Source organism: Caenorhabditis remanei, chromosome V (assembly GCF_010183535.1).
Source record: "Caenorhabditis remanei strain PX506 chromosome V, whole genome shotgun sequence".
Taxonomy (NCBI): domain Eukaryota; kingdom Metazoa; phylum Nematoda; class Chromadorea; order Rhabditida; family Rhabditidae; genus Caenorhabditis; species Caenorhabditis remanei.
The window spans coordinates 1561465-1578527 of record NC_071332.1 but is presented as its reverse complement, the minus strand read 5'-3'; the positions used below and the strand labels follow the sequence as shown (position 1 = coordinate 1578527).

The 17063-nt window shown below is 39.5% G+C and overlaps 1 protein-coding gene and 1 pseudogene across 2 annotated transcripts; one reads left to right on the top strand and one right to left on the bottom strand.

Annotated features, from left to right (window-relative positions):
• Positions 1-297: 297 nt before the first annotated feature.
• On the bottom strand, positions 298-5099 carry GCK72_016689 (uncharacterized protein; the record flags this gene model as incomplete). Its single annotated transcript, XM_053731635.1, has 6 exons — positions 298-457; positions 517-663; positions 1879-2666; positions 3609-3736; positions 3845-4034; positions 5043-5099. The coding sequence occupies 6 exons, from the start codon at positions 5097-5099 to the stop codon at positions 298-300; spliced, it is 1470 nt and encodes a 489-aa protein (XP_053580548.1).
• Positions 5100-14025: 8926 nt separating this feature from the next.
• GCK72_016688 lies at positions 14026-17014 on the top strand (annotated as a pseudogene). The gene is made up of 2 exons: positions 14026-14140; positions 16422-17014. Coding segments are annotated over exons 1-2 (708 nt in total).
• Positions 17015-17063: the final 49 nt, after the last annotated feature.

The following is a 17063-nucleotide window of genomic DNA, read 5'->3' as shown; positions in this document are numbered from 1 at the left end:
TTTTACAATAAAATCAGGAAAATTAGCACGGGAAGCTTCTTGCAACCGCGCTCCATCGCAAAAAAACGAGAGAGTATCGGCAAGAGAGACGCAGAGTTAGGCACAGTTTTTTTTTTCTTATTTTCGCCTAATTTACCAAAAAACCTTTGAAAAATAGCGAAAATAGAGAAAAATCTGTGTCTAACTCTGCGTCTCTCACCGATACTCTCCCGGGTGCGGTGGGGCGCAGTTGCAAGAAGTGTGCCGTGCTAATAAAGGCAAGAAAAGGGAAAGAGAATCGATATGATTGAGAAAATTCTATAAATTCTGACTATTCGATGAGGTAGTTGAGGTGAAAGTGGGCGTGGTCGTCGTGTTGAATTGAATTTTCGTGTTGAGCATCGAATGGAGCACCGATGGCTGTTGAGCCGACACCCGGACTAGTGGCGTTTTGTTGATCTCGCACAGTTGGCGGTCTCTAAAAATTTTCGAAATTTTTTTGAAAAAAAAAATTCAAAAAAAATTTTTTTTTCTCACCTAACATCACCCCAACCACCGTTCTCCTTCGACGGCTTCAGGGATCTTCTGGAGGTGTCAGTGACTGTCATACTACTTGGGAAGAGGAGATCCTTGTACTGTTGGAAGAGGTCTTGAGTGGATTTCAGCGCTTTGTGGGCTTCGCATCTGCAAAAATATGGAAGATTTTGAAGAAAAGGGTGATTTTTCGAAAAAAAAAAGCATTTTTCGAAATTTGAGAGACGTAAATTCCGGAAATCAGAAAAAAGAAATCTCTGGATTTTTCGGGATTTTTTTCCCAAAATTTCAACAATAAACCACTTTTTCAGTCGATTTTTTTTAATTTTGGGCAAAAAAATCGAATTTTTGAATAATTTTCCTACTTTTTTCGAATTTCAAGTGCTCTTTCGGCTAAAAATTTGACCAAACTGCAATTTCTTCGAAAATTTCAGCATTTTATGTCTAAATATTGGAAAAAAACATCGACGGAAAAAGTGGTTTTTTGCTGAAATTTTGAGAAAAAATCCCGAAAAATTGATTTATTTTTTCCGATTTCCGGAATTTATTAGCACGACACGCTTCTTACAACCGCGCTCTGCCGAAACCCAAGAAAATTGCGTGGGAAATGGAGAGACTCAGAGAAAAAGAGACATTTTTCAAGGGGATTTCGCCAAAAATCGCCATTTTTTGCCGATCTCTGAAATCTTTGAAAAATCACAGAAAATAGTTCAAAATCATCAGTTTCTATTAGCTCAGCAGAGTGCTTACAACTGCGCTCCACCGAAATCCCTTTGTCTCTTTTTCTCTGCGTCTCTCAATTTCGCACACTATTTCCTTCGCTTTCGGTAGAGCGCGGTTGTAAGCTATCTGTCTAGCAGAGTTGCATGGAAGTGAAAATTTCTTATCCGGAAGTCGAAAGTCGGAAGTGAATTTCCTTATCCGGAAGTCGGAAGTCGGAAGCGATTTTCCTTATCCGGAAGTCGGAACTCGGAAGTCGGAAGTGAAAAAACGCCCGGAAGTCGGAAGTTGGAAGTCGGAAGTCGGAATTAGATTTTTTCTCAAACTTTCAAAAACTCCAAGAGAAAAATAATGAAATTCGCCAAAATCAGTGGAAAACTAGTTTTTGGCTGAAGAAAAGCCTATTTTCTGTCCTTTTAGACCATTTTTCCATGCATTTCTGCAAAACGCACTTTTCGAAAATTCCACAGTTATGGAATGACGGAAGTCGGAAGTAAAATTCCTTATCCGGAAGTCGGAAGTAAAATTCCTTATCCGGAAGTCGGAAGTCGGAATGGCAAAAATGCCCGGAAGTCGGAATTCCATGAAACTCTGCTGTCTAGCAATCGCGCTCCAGTGAACTTTTCCCAAAAGCGGGGCACTTACCGATGCGTATGCACTCCACAATCCCCAATATGAATCACCCGTGGACTCTTCGTAAAAACGACTCGAAACCTTTGCGGCAAACATTTCGCCGACACCTGCATCAACGACCAATCCCAATTATAGTCATCCCAACTACAAAACATCCCGGAGCATCCCTGAATCTTCTTCCACGTCGCTTTTTGCAGTGCCATTCCCATGTTATGTTTGCTACTGTACCACGGGTGAACACCGAGGTGCGCAATGTCTTGTCCATATTTATTAGTAGATTTCAGATAGAATCCAAGTGAGATTATCTCACACGAGGCGCAATACGTCGGACGGTTCGAAACGATTATATCAAGAACGTGCAACGCGTCTGGAGCCAACATATGGTCCTCTTCTAAAAGTAGTACCCATGGATCATTCATTTCGAATTTATCCACAATTCCATCGAACACAAAATTCATTTTCCACCACCAATGGTGTTTAATTTGTGTTAATTGGGCGACCCGATAATTGCCGTACTTATCCGGAGAGCTCCAATTAGAGCAATTAGTCTCTTGCGCACGGTCTCTCTTCATTTTCTCCGGACAGTCTGTGGGCGACTGACCGGGAAAAACAGAGGGGAACAGTTGGAGATTATAGGGATAGAATATTTGATAGACACGGGCGAATGTGATGTTTCGAATCAGTTCGTTGTTGATTCCAACGTTGATATCGTGGGAGAAGACGAGCAATGTTTCAGAGATTCCTTGCGTATTTCGCATTGATTCGATGAGGTATTGGAGGTAGACGGGACGGTCGTGCACCTGGAAATTTGAATTTTTTAATGAAAATTTTCAGAAAAACCAAAAAATTCCGGCAGAAAAGAGTGCTCTTCAAATCTGAACAAAACGCGTCTCAGGCGCGCCAGATAACAATTTTCAGAGGGTGGAATAGTTGAAAATTCCCATTTTTCCATCAAAATTCGAATTTTTCAATGGAAAAAAAACCCGTTTTTCTGGGTGAAAACGTAATTTTTAGGGATATTTATGAATTTTTTCAAAAAAAATCTGATTTTTTGATCAAAAAATTCCGTCTCACTCGGTCTGGCGTGCTTTCGGCGCGTTTCCCAGAAAAAAGCGTCTTAGGCGCGCCAGAAAATAAACTGACGCTCGGGGGTTCCGTTGACGCGGTTTGTTTGAAAAGATACTCGAAAACCGCGCGTCAGAGGTGCGCCAGTCCCTAATTTTGTCATCAACGCGTCTGGCGCGCCTTTGACGCGTTCAAATCGTAGTTTGTTGGTTTTTTTTCTCGAAAACTCTGATTTTTCTATGATTCTTCAATTTTTCGATAATTTTTGACCGAAAAATTCTAATTTTCTGCACAAAAAACCATATTTTATATCGAAAAATTGAAGAATCGTGGAAAATCAGAGTTTTTCGAGGAAAAAACCAGCAAACTACGATTCGTTACGCGTCAAAGGCGCACCAGACGCATTAATGACAAAATCGGAGGCTGGTGCACCTTTGACGCGCGGTTTTCGACTATTTTTCGAACAAAACGCGTCAACGGAACCCCCGAGCGTCACTTTATTATCTGGCGCGTCTGAGACGCGTTTTTCTGCGAAACGCGCCGAAAGCACGCCAGACCGAGTAATTCTGGCGCGCCTGAGACGCAAAAACATTCATTTTCAGCCTAAAATTCACGAAAAACCCATTTTTGGGGTCCTGGACCCCCAAAATGACGATTTTTCACTGAAAAACGCTCACCTGAATGACGAGAATCGTCTTGACACTGCTCAAATCTCCAAACTTGGCCGTATTCAAAATATCGAAATTCTCATTGAGAAAACTGACGGATTCGACGATATCCGCACCGTTGAGTGGTTTTCCGTCGGCTGGAAAAATCGGCTTAAAAATCGTGTTTTTAATGGAAAAATATACCAATTTTGCCATTTTTTTCAAATTTTCACCAGAAAAATTCCGATTTTCTCCAAAAAACTCACCCTTAAAATCCCATCCACTCAAATCGGATCTCTCCGATTTCGATTCGTTTTTCAATAAATCCGCCACTTCTTTATTCACTCCGTCCCAATCTTTCGCCGACCAACCCGCATTTTGTGACACTATCGGAACACCGTCACGTATTCGTTGCTCTTCTGATGGGGCTTTTAGGAAGATCACAATGAATCCGAACTGGAAAAAAAAGGAACAAATGAATTTTCACAACAATTTTCGTTAAATTTCGACATTTTTAAGCGTTTTTTACGCAGAAAATCACAATTTTTAGGTCAAAATCATCGAAAAAATCAAAGTTTTCGAACACTTCGAAAAACGCGTCAGAGGTGCGCCAGCCTCCAAATTTGCATTAGTATGGATTTGCACTAAAAACCCAAAATTTACCGTTTTAATGCATTAATTCTCATTAGAAATGTTGGAAATTATTGAATTTTGACCAAAAATTTTCCAATTATCCAATTATCATTTTGCACTGAAATTCCAGAATTTTAAGGTTTTAGCTGTGAACGCGTCTCAGGCGCGCCAGCGTCTAATTTCTGATTCAGTTGTTTCTTTCAAAATAGAAAAAGTGTTTTTTTTTCGTTTTTTTTTCTGAAAAAAAAAGAAAAACTAGAAAATTTCATGTCTGGCGTGCTTTCGGCGCGTTTCGCAGAAAAAACGCGTCTCAGGCGCGCCAGACAATAAAGTGAAAGCGATAACATCGTGTGACGCTGGGGTTCCGTTGACGCGGCGTTTTGTATGAAAAATATTCGAAAAACGCTTCAAAAGAGCGCCAGCAATCTCCAATTTTGTCATCAAACGCGCCTGGCGCGCCTTTGACGCCTAACGAATCGTAAATAGTTCGAAAGCTTCGATTTTTCATGACAAAATTGGAGACTGGCGCACCTTTGACGCGTTTTTGGAATATTTTTCAAACGAAACGCCGCGTCAATTCCACTACAATCATAAAAATTTTATTTACGCGTCTGAGGCGCGCCAGATAATAAAGTGAAAGTGATAACATCGTGGGACGCTGGCGTTCCGTTAACGCGTTAAAAATATATATTCGAAAAACGCGTCAGAGGTGCGCCAGTCTCTAAAAAAACACATTTTATCAGTGTCAGACACCGGGAATTCCATTTTTTTGTTCATAAAATTAACAAAAAAATCGATTTTTTTGAATAAAAATGATATAAAATGCCTTACCAAACAACACACGATCACCGCGTTCGCCAGCCGATGCATCCGTCGATAGACCATCATAATGGACTGGACTAAACGGCTGGGGAGCCGTTGTCGTGGGATGGCGCACAGCGAGGGGGCGGGGCTTCTAGAAAAAAATATATATATTTGTGTGTAATTTTGCTAATTACAGCAATAAAAAATATACGAAAAAGAGGGAAAAAATAATGAGAGGGAGGGGAAGTAGAGATTTTTTCTATTTTATCAAAAAATTTTTGCCTAAAACGCGTCTCAGGCGCGCCAGATAATAAATTAAAAGTGATAACATCGTGCGACGCTGGGGTTCCGTTGGCGCGTTAAAAATATATATTCGAAAAACGCGTCAAAGGCGCGCCAGCAGCCTCCAATTTTGTCATCAAACGTGTCTGGCGCGCCTTTGACGCGTAACGGATCGCAGTTTGCTGGGTTTTTTTCTCGAAAACTCTGATTTTTCCATGATTCTTCAATTTTTCGTAAATTTTTTACTGAAAAATTGTGATTTTTCGCACAAGAGGCTCCATTGCTCATGGCAGAGGAGGAGGAGTTTTCTAGGCCATGTTGCTCAGCGCGGAGCTCACCGATTTGCACTGAAAATCCGAAATTTGTCGTTTTAATGCATTAATTCACATTAGAAATGTTGAAAATTATTGAATTTTGAGCAAAAATTGTGAATTTTGTTGAAAAAATCACATTTTTTGACTCAGAATCACTGAAAATCTAAAATTTCCAGGTTTTAGTGCAGAAAATCACAATTTTTCAGTCAAAAATTTACGAAAAATTGAAGAATCAAGTTTTCGAGCAAAAAAACCAGAAAACTACGATTCGTAACGCGTCAAAGACGCGCCAGACACGTTTGATGACAAAATTGGAGATGGCTGGCGCTCCTTTGAAGCGTTTTTCGAATATTTTTCATACAAAACGCCGCGTCAACGGAACCCCAGCGTCACACGATGTTATCACTTCCAGTTTATTATCTGGCGCGCCTGAGACGCGTTCACAGCTGAAACCTTAAAATTTTGGATTTTCAGTGCAAAATGATAATCGGATATCTGAAAATGTAATCCTGAGCCGAAAAATGTGAATTTTCTAACCAAAATTCCCAATTTTCCGGCTGAGAATTACATTTTTTATGTGCGGGGACAGTATATGGTGCATCGAAACGGCTGAAAACCGAAAATTCTGGAATTTTCAGGTTTTCAGCAGTATTGATGCACCATATAAATGGAATTTAGCCAAAAATGTGAATTTTCTGACAAAAATTCACAGTTTTTCGACTTTTCAAAAGAGAATTGATGTATAAAACCGCAAAATTTCAGATTTTCAGAGTTCTGGATTTTCAGTGCTAAAACTCAATTATTAAACTAGTTTCATGGTTTCCTAGAATTTCTAAACGAAAAATCATTGAAATTACGTGTCGCGTCGTGTTGCGGCGCAAAAAAAAGTGAAGAAACGAGATGTTTTTCGTCGTCTCAAAAGAAGAAAGACACCAATTAAAAAGGCTTCTTCTCCCTTTTTTTTCGCCATTTTCCTCTCTTGGAAACACAAAAAAAAATGGTGTCTCATCAGAAATGTAGAAAATTGGATTCTGGCGCGCCTTTGACGCGTTCATTGAGCTGAAATTCGACGCAAAATTATTAGAAATCGACAAAAATCGGCTGAAACCCGTTGATTTTAAGCCAAAATGCGCAAAAATGAGTGAAAAATGCTTGAAATCTACTAAAAAACCTGCCAAAACAGTCGGAAATTTAGTGTCTGGCGCACCTTTGACGCGGTTTTCAGCCGTTTTGATGCACCATATAAATGGAATTTAGCCTTGGCTCAGTAGAATGTAATTCCGAACCGAAAAATGTGAATTTTCAGACCAAAATTCACAATTTTTAGGCTCATAATTGCATTTTTTTACAATTCTAATGCGCCGAGTCTAAATTTCATTCATATGGTGCATCGAAACTGCTGAAAACCTGAAAATACCAAAATTTCAGGGCAAAAGAGAATCGGATAACAAAAAACGTAATTCTGAGCCGAAAAATGTGAATTTTCTTTTCTTGGAAACACAAAAAATGGTGTGAACCTCCTAGTGTCTAGTCCTCCACTCATCAGTCCTTCCTATAAAGCGGAAAGAGACGAGAGAGATAGAGAGACGCAGACAGAGAGAGATGGAGACAGCTGCCCTAAGCCCGATCGACCCCTCTCCGTCCAAATGTCTCGTAAATCGACACTGGCTTGTTTGTAAACTAAACCGAATCGAAAGACGTATTGCTGGGTGGCTAGAGACCACCACGGCGCGATTTTCTGATTGATTGGTTTTTTCTTTTTCTCTTTTCATTCCTGCCGTCTAGAAGGTTAGAAGACGTTCTATAGACGCAGCAGGTGAAGAGAAATTTGAAACGTTGTCTGTCGACGGGGGAGAGGTGAGGTGAGAGAGGGCGGATTAGGTTAGACGGCTAGTTGGCACCATGCCAGTAACATCGTTATTCGGAATGTAATGGAGAAAGTGGTAGCTTGAAGACGTGAGGATTCAGAATCCGTCGTCAACTTTATTAGCACGACACACTTCTTACAACCGCGCTCTACCGAAACCGAAGAAAATTGTGTGCAAAATTGAGAGACTCAGAGAAAAAGAGACATTTTTCAAGGGAATTTCGGTGGAGCGCAGTTGAAAGGTGACGACGTGAGGATTCAGAATCCGCCGTCAAGTTTAGAAGTACTACGAAAAATTTCAGAAAGTTTCATGAAATTTGTGAATTTTCCATCAGAAGTACAGCTGAGTTAATGTTTAAAGGGTTTAGCTGTCTGAAATATGGTTTTTGTGCAGAAAATCACAATTTTTCGGTCAAAAATTATCGAAAATTTGAAAAAAAAAAACTACGATTTGTTACGTGCGCCAGACACACGATTTCATTTGATGACAAAATTGGAGACTGGCGCGACTGAGACGCGTTTTGTTCAGATTTTAAGCGCTCTGTTCTGCGAAACGCGCCGAAAGCACGCCAGACCGAGCGAGACGGAATTTTTCAATTTTCGATTAAAAAATCAGAATTTGAAAGCTAAAAAACAGCGAAATGCTACGTTTTTCTAAAACAAAAATCAGAATTTAATGAGAGAAAATTTATAAATTTTAAATTTAAAAAGAAAAACATAATTAAACATGTATAACTATGGGAGTTTGAAAATAGATTCCAAATCCTCACAGTTTCAGCAATCTAGAAGCACAAGATTCTTTCGGGAAGTTACAAAAACAATTGATGGAGCTTCGAGACCCTTTAAAAAACCGACAAACTCAATTCTACAAAAATCTTGAAATCTTGTTCAGAATCTTTAAAATTTGAACTTTCCAAGTCAACTTTAAAATCGGGCGAAATCTCACTGAACGTATAGAGTTCAATTCAAATCCTGGACAAAAATCGGAAGTAAATTGAGAATTCACACGACAACTCAGCTTTGTCTGAGAATTTCGATTTCAGCTCGTAACTCGCTTCAAAATGAAAATTGTGAAGTGAAAAGTATACAAAAATGTAGATCTCGGTGAGCTCTATTTCTATCACCTATTTTGAGGCGGATTACAGATTGTTATTGTGCGCTCATGACATTATAACCATCTGGGATTCGGCTCATAATAGGTGACAGAGATAGACCTCGTTGAGATCTACATTTTGGTACATTTTTCACTGCACAATTTTCATTTTGAAGCGAGAATTACGAGCCGAAATCAAAATGTTCAAGTTCTCGACAAATCATCATGCCGGAGTCAATTCAAATCCTGGACGAAACTCAGAAGTTTATCGAAAATCCTTACGACCTCAGCTTTTCAGCTCATGAACGGAAACACTCACAACGACTGCGGTGCTAGACTATTATATTCTATCGAAAATATTATCCAACTGAGCATCACAAAACCAATCTATTATCCTCCCATCCACCTAGTAAACATCACTCCCAGGTGACACGAACACAAAAATATTTTTATTTTCTAAACATTAGAAACTTTACGTTTTCCATCCGCGCCATTCGACGACGGCTATTGTTCTCTTTTCACTTCTCTCATAAAATCAAAATTGGCGTCCCAGGGGGCTTCTACTAGTGGTGGTGGTGAATTGGTTGTTGCTCTCGAGGATTTGTTTTTGCAAGAGAGCTATTGGAAGGAAAAAACTAAGAAATTCATGAGAAACTGACTAGATTAGCAGTGGAGCGCTGGTGCCAAAACTAGGTTAGGGAAAAAAAAACAAAAATTTGAAAAAAACTCTCGTAACTCCCGTCAAAATGAAAATTGTGAAGTGAAAAATATACCAAAATGTAGATCTCGACGAGCTCTATCTCTATCACCTATTTTGAGCCGGATTTCAGATTGTTATGGTGCTATGAGCGCACAGTAACAATCCGGATAATCCGTCTCAAAATAGGTGATAGAGATAGAGCTCGTCGAGATCTACACTTTGGTATATTATTCACTTCACAATTCTTATTTTGAAGGGAGTTACAGGCTGAAATCAAAAATTTGAAATTTTCACCAAATTTTCCTGGGAACGATTCATCGGAATATCGGGAATCCGGGTTTTCCAGAAAATTCAGACATGAAGATTTGTCGAAAATTTCGATTTCAGCCTGTAACTCCCGTCGAAATGAAAATTGTGAAGTGAAAAATATACCAAAATGTAGATCTCGACGAGCTCTATCTCTATCACATATTTTCAGCCGGATATCAGATTGTTATTGACTCCATAACAATCTGTAATCCGGATCAAAATATGCTACAGAAATAGAACTCGTCGAGATATACATTTTGGTATATTTTTCACTTCACAATTTTCATTTTAAAGCGATTTACGAGCGGAAATTAAAAAAAACTCTCAAATTTTCGACAAATCTTCTTGGGAACGAATTTTCGGAGTATCGGGAAATCCGGGTTTTCCAAAAAATTCCGACATGAAGATTTGCCGAAAATTCGAAAATTTCGATTTCAGCTCGTAAATCGCTTCAAAATGAAAATTGTGAAGTGAAAAATATACCAAAATGTAGATCTCGTCGAGCTCTATCTCTATCATCTTTTTTGAGCCGGATTTCAGATTGTTATGGAGTCAATAGCAATCTGTAATCCGGATCAAAATAGGTGACAGAGATAGAGCTTGCTGAGATCTACATTTTGGTACATTTTTCACTTCACAATTTTCATTTTGAAGCGATTTACGAGCTGAAATCGAAATTCTTGGATAAATCCAAAAACAGTCGGAATTTTCTAGAAAACCCGAGTTTGTCGAATCTAAATAAAACACTCATTTTTGACAAAAAAATTGAAAATTTAGAGAAAGTGCTTAAATTACACTTATGATTGAATTTTTTAAATTTTTAGTCGAAAACTATACATTTTTGCTGAAAATCGAGTTTCAGATGTTTTTTCAACGGGTTTGGCTGTAAAAATGAGGCTTTTGAGATGGAATAGTCTGAAAATTCAGAATAAACTCCGTTTCCAACTGAAAATTGAGTTTTTTGACTAAAAAATAGGCTGAAAACGCTGAAAAATCTGATTTTTATCACAAAATTTCTGTTTACCCCTATGAATCGATCAAAAATCGAGTTTTTTTCGACAATTTCAGAATATTTTCAGCGTTTTTCGATTTAAAAAATAGGTTTCTATAGAAAAATGCGAAAAAGAGACATTTTTCAAGGGCATTTCGGTGGAGCGCAGTTGTGAGAACTGTGTCGAGCTAATATGACTCAAGAAAAAACTAAAACAAGTTCCGGTAGAGCGCTCTTGCTAGTATAGCGTCTCGAAACTGAAAACTGAAAACAACGACATCAAAATTTCAAGAAAAGACAACATTGTTGTTCGTCTTTCGTTTTCTTTTATACACTCCTCCCCAATGGATATATAAATTTTTTCTGTTTTTCGTATTCACATTCCATTCAGAGATTCTTAGGGGAGATATCGACGGATGAAACGGTCTCTCGGATAGAAATTTCTGGAAAAAGATAAAAATCGGAGGGAAACGAAATAGGACGAAGAAGGCTTAAAGTGCTTCAACCTGTTGGAGGGGGGAAAAGAAGCCGTGAAAAATGTCACATTTTCAATTCAACCACGCCCTACAAACTTTTCGTTTTCTCGAGAGGAGAGTGTGTACTCGTTCGAATAAGCTCAATTTACGTAAACGGGCGGCCCCCTCGCTCTCTCTCTCTCTCTTTCTCCTTCCCCTTCATCGAATATGTATGCAAATTTCAAATTCGCCACGAAAGGGGGATTAGGGGGACTAGGGAGGGGATATATATGGCTCGGGAACAGCCATGAAATGAGCTGAATGAGTGAAAGGAATGGAGAAAACATTTGGTGGCCTAGGTTTTGCCGAAAATTGGTTTTCTAGGCCACCGAGTCAAAACAGCGATTTTGAGCCGCTACTTTTCAGCGACGCATTTTGAATCTAAGAACCAGAGTTGCGCGGAAGTCGGAAGTCGGAAGCCGGAATTCAAAAAATGCCCGGAAGTCGGAAGTCGGAATTCCGCGCAACTCTGCTAAGAACTTTCCTTTTCGTGGTGGCCTAGGTTTCTCCAATATTTGGTTTTCTAGGCCATCGAGTCAGAAATATTAATTTTGGGTCGATTTTTCGGATTTTCACGATTTTTAGTGGAATTTTAGTGGAAGAGTGAAAAAAAAGACGAAAATTGGCCCGTTGGCTCTGGAAGTTTGCTGTATACACCAAATTTTCCATCGGTTTATTGTGTTGCCTACGACCATCAACGATGGGAGAGTGAGGTGTCGTATTACAAAACGAAATAAAATAAACTACACCACAATTTTGCAGACTTTTTGCACAAGAATTTTATTTTTGGCACAAAACTGGAAAGAAATCGTTGAAAATTATCGAAAAAGTGGAGTTTTTGTCGAAAAAACTTTATTTTACGCTTATGAATGCTCAAAATCACTGAAAAACGTCGAAAAAATCTTCAAAATTGGTGAAAATTCAGTGAAAAATAAAAAATAAAACAAAAAATTGTATTTCGTGGCGAGACCCGGGGACAGAATTTTCAATGTTCCTTTAAAAGGGGTACGGTAGGTTTCACATTTATTTTTCAGAAAAAAAATCAATTTTTGGGTGTTTTCAACAAAAATTTGGTGAAAAAAAACGGATTTTCAGACAAAAACTAATTTTTGAACTAAAAAATTATGTAAAAAATTAGAAAAATCGAAAAATAACAATTTTCGTGGCGATACCTTCGAAAAAAAAATTTGAATACTCCTTTAAAGAATTACGGTACGAGAATAAATTTTTTTGCGATTTTTAAAATGAATTTTCAGGTTTTTTTTTCAGCTCAAATTCAGCATTTTCAGATGGAAAATTAATTTTTCGGTTGAAAAAATTATTTTAAATGAAGAAAACGATTTTCGTGAGAAGACCCGGCTAAAATAAGCCATAGAAAAAAATCATGGAAAAAATTGAGAAAATTTTGAAATTCGACACTTAGGAAGACTAAGGTTGAGCTTACAAGAAAAGTATTAAAATCCACTTAGGACGAAATTCAGAATTTGAATGAAAATGTTTAATATTTATTTATGACATAAAAAGTTATACAGTAACCAAAACTCTCCAAACTACACACACACTCCAAATCCCCCCAAAATCCCTTCTGATATAAAAAGAAAGCCCTACAACAAGAGACACGGATCATCACATACACACTGGTTAGTCATCGCATCGTCCTTATACACGAAAATACAATAGACATGACACATTTCGGGGGAAAAATAGGGAAAGAGAAAGAGAAAGAAAAAGAACTACAAAAAGTAACCAGCAAGTGAGAAAGAAGAAGGGGGAGAAAGAGATAATTGAATAAGATAGAGGCAGACATTAGTTAAAAGAAAAGAAATAATGAGGATGGCGTCGGAAGAAGTGTTTCTTTTTTCTTCGTCTTCCTAAAAACACTTTGAAGAAAATAGACACGGAAGCCAAAAAAAAAGGGGGTGGAATAAATATTTTAAGAGAAAGATTTTGGTCTATGTTTTGTTTTTGGGATGTTCTAGTCGAGGAAGGGTCCAAAAATTGGATTAAAAAATTTCCTTGAGATGCGCTCCGTACGCGTCGCGGTTTTACTTAAAGATACGTCAAATAGGCTAAAAATTTGAATTTGGTTTCCGTTGTGCGACGGAGCGCGTTTCCGCGACCTTACGCCTCGCACTGCTGAAAAATCTTTCATTTTCAAGCAGCCGCGCCCTACTGGACCCAGCAGAAACTTTAGCGCGAAATTTTTAAAATTTAAAATTTATTTTTAGTATTTCAGTAGTTTTGGTATCAATCTCAATCGAAAGACGACAGTTTCAAATTTGCCTGAAAAATGAACGATTTACAAGTAAGCTGCGTATCGAATATCCACAAGCGCGCAGCGAATTGAAGCTTGTCCGGTGGAGCGCGTTTTTTCAACAAAAACAATTTTCCCATCTATTAAGGGCTATTAAAGAGGCAAACTTGTTACAACTGCGCTCGACTGAAATCCCCGCTCAAGCAATTTTAACAGTTTCGGTAGAGCGCGATAGAAAATTTAAAACTTTTCACTAGCCACTATACATATAATTTTTTTCCACACAATATAAAAATTCTCTGAAAACAACGACATAATCTTCTGAATAGATAGATGATCCGCTTAGTTTTCCCCCTACTGTTCACATTGAAACTAAATAATGTGTACATATTTACACAGAAATGATGTCAGGGGAGACCGCCTAATTAGTTTTATAAATAAAAACTATCTTTAGAAAACATGAGAGAAATGGCAGTGCTCATATGTTTCTATTCTATGACATGACACACCAATGACAAAAACCAGTTCCCGTCCTTGCGCCACAGACCAACAACCATTGTCCTCCTGGGCGCTCGTAAAAAAGGCACTTCCATGAATCGGATATTCCCTTTCCGGCTTTTAACGACTTGGTATAATGATGTTCAAAATTACGAATTCATGAATACTTTATCATTGAGAAGAGTATATGGTGGTCCTACTTTCATTACAATGTATCATTATCAGTGGTCTCACGGCGGACAAACATCCGGTAATCGAGCACAAAGAGCCGAATTGCTCATTCCATAGGTCTGCTCTCCGCTGTCGCAACGTGTTGAGTACAGTTTTCCATTGTTGACCGTAGGAGGTGTGTTGATCAGTATACCGACACATCCTTGCGGTAGGGTGGAGAATCTGGAAATGGGAATCTTGAATCTTGGCCCTATTCAGAACTGTTCTGATAAGGCAACGGTTCCAAAACGGAAGACACTCTCTAACAGGGTTATGAATGAAAATGAGGTCTGTCTTTGTGTTCGCAGTGTCCGGATGTCCAGATGTCAAAATTTTGCGATTTTCGCATCAAATAGTGCCGAAAATTGAGATTTCTGTGTTTCTGCAGTGTCCGAATGTCCAGAAACTCGAATTTCTGAGCAAAACGAGCCAAAAATAACAAAGACTCATCGAGGTTGGCCTAACTAATACCGATCAGCCACAAAAACTGGGCCGTGCGTAACTTGCTTCAAACTGAATTTTTTGAGCTGAAAAATATACCAAAATGTAGATCTCGATGCGGTCTATGTTTGTGATAAGTAAGACATGGGCCCGATGGCTAGTCACTATTAGGCCGCGGGCCAAGAAAAAGTGGCAAAAAATGTAAAAAATTCATCCCGCCCGAAGTAAGTCACGGACATAGAACTCGCTGAGATCTGCATTTTGGTATATTTTTCAGCTCATAGCATTGCGTTTCAAGCGAGTTACGTGGCATCCAGTATCTGCTCGGTCGATAAGCATGCCACCACTTCTTTTCAGCCGATTCTGACACCATAACTGGAGTTGACGTTGTCGACTTAGTATGCCGACCAAATTTCAGAAACTTACATCACTGGCTGCCCGTTTGCCCATAAATTGTTATGTTGAAGGATGTCGATGTAATAAGTTTGCCCATTGTCCTCGAACTCGTATGCCTTAATTAAAACCTCACTTTTTAGAGAAAAAACCCTCTGAAAGCTATTACCTTGAACAAGTAGCAACTATCCGTGGAATTACTGGAGATACAATAGGATTTCCTCTGCAACGCGATTGTCACCAACACCTGATTGTCGGTGGTTGAGGAGAAGTTCACCGAGTTCTGCGCGAGTTGGACTATCCAGTTGTACTCGGTGATGTTCTCGATGCCAGATAGGTATCCACCGTTCTGTTGGCACAATGCGGATGATTGGTTGTAGGTCATGTTTTGCTGGTTGAGCACTTTGAAACAATACGGGCGGTACGTGGTTCGATTGAACATTGACCAGCCGTCAGCACATTTCAGTTGACTTTTAAGGCAGACTTCTTGAAAATTTAATTTTTTTTTTAAAGTTCAAGTTAAAATCATGCTTGCAAACCGGGAGGGACAGCTCACTTCAAACGCAACATTATGAGCTGAAAATATACCAAAATGCAGATCTCGGCGAGTTCTATATCTTTGATCTATTACGTGCCGGGCCGATTTGCCGTCCGGCCCGTTGTGGGTCATCTACATAGAACTCGCAGAGACCTATATTTTGGTATATTTTTCAGTTCATAACATCCCGTTTTAAGCGAGTTAAGCGCCGGCCCAGTATGCAAGTATAACTCACTCTTGGTAGTTGTCGTGGGTGTAGTTGGAGTCGTCGTGGTTACTGTAGTCGTTGAGAGAGTTGTGGGCGGAGTTGTAGTCGACCCTTCCGGACAGACACCTTCATGTCCACACACCACGAGTTTCAGCACAACTCCTGAATAGGACACGGCGGATTCGCAACTCAATGACCATAGCAACTCCTCGGATCGTCTGTCGACGTTCGGGAAAACCTTGATTCCAACACATGCTGCTGTTTGCTCGGCGTCTCTGAATTTATAGAATTCAGAGATTAGTCTCAATCCCGACTCACGTTTGCACTCCAATTGAATTGAACTTGTTATCGAAGATGTAGTTGCCGGTGGTGACACCGTCGAGCCAGTAGAATCCCTAGAGGTACGATTTTTAGTGAAAAGTTGAAAAGTCGCAAAGTCTCACATTTGGCAATGCGCATGGCGGATCCGTGGTGTTGACACAGTTCATGGTTCGTTGTGCTCCTAGAACCATGATAACTTGTTGGTAATTTGTCAAATGACCAACAATGACTGGGTCCGTTCTGGTTTGATCTGAAAAATCAAGGAAATTCACAATTTTCTCCCAGAAGGTCTCCTTACCCAACAACATGTTGTATTCCGAATTATCTTGCGGACCGGAGACCACCGATTTGACGTTTTCACAGAAGTTAATGGCATCTTGGTAATGAGTGATGAATTGGAAGAACACTCGAAGACACCACACTTTTCCATCTCTCAGTGTTGGAGTGAATCCGTATTGACAGACTTTCACAGGACAGTCCGTGGTTGTAGTGGGTAGGTATGTCGTCGTGGAAGCAGTTGTCGTTGGAGGAGGCGGTCCGGTAGTCGTCGAAGGAATAGTAGTGGAGGTAGATGGTGCTCCTGTCGTGGAAGTAGAGGGAACTTCAGTGGTTGAAGTTGTCGGAGCTTCGGTTGTTGAGGTCGAAGCAGTTGTGGTTGGTGGAGGTGGTGCTGTTGTTGTGGTTCCAATTGTCGTCGAGACCGTGGAAGGAGGAGATGCAGGACACTGTCCACGTTTTCCACATACAACCATTCGTGATTCCAAACCGTCACTTCTCTTGGCATTGTTGCAGTCCAGAGAGTACACTTTGTTGAGAGAATTAGTCGGGTTAGTTTTGAAGAACTTGATACCAGCACAAGCACGAACTGCATATGTTGAAGTTTCCACTCCCGGATTTGAATTGAAGTTGTTGTTGACCAAAGTGTTTGAAGTATCTCCGAGTCCGTCTTGCCAAATGAATCCTCGTGGAAGAGAACATTCAGGTTTAGTAGATCCATCATTGTTGGTTCCATTGTTACTCGTACATTCTTCTGTTCTCTTCAATCCAATCATAATCATTGAATAATCATACGATGTCATGTTGGTGACCACATCCGGATTGTTACGAGCTTGGT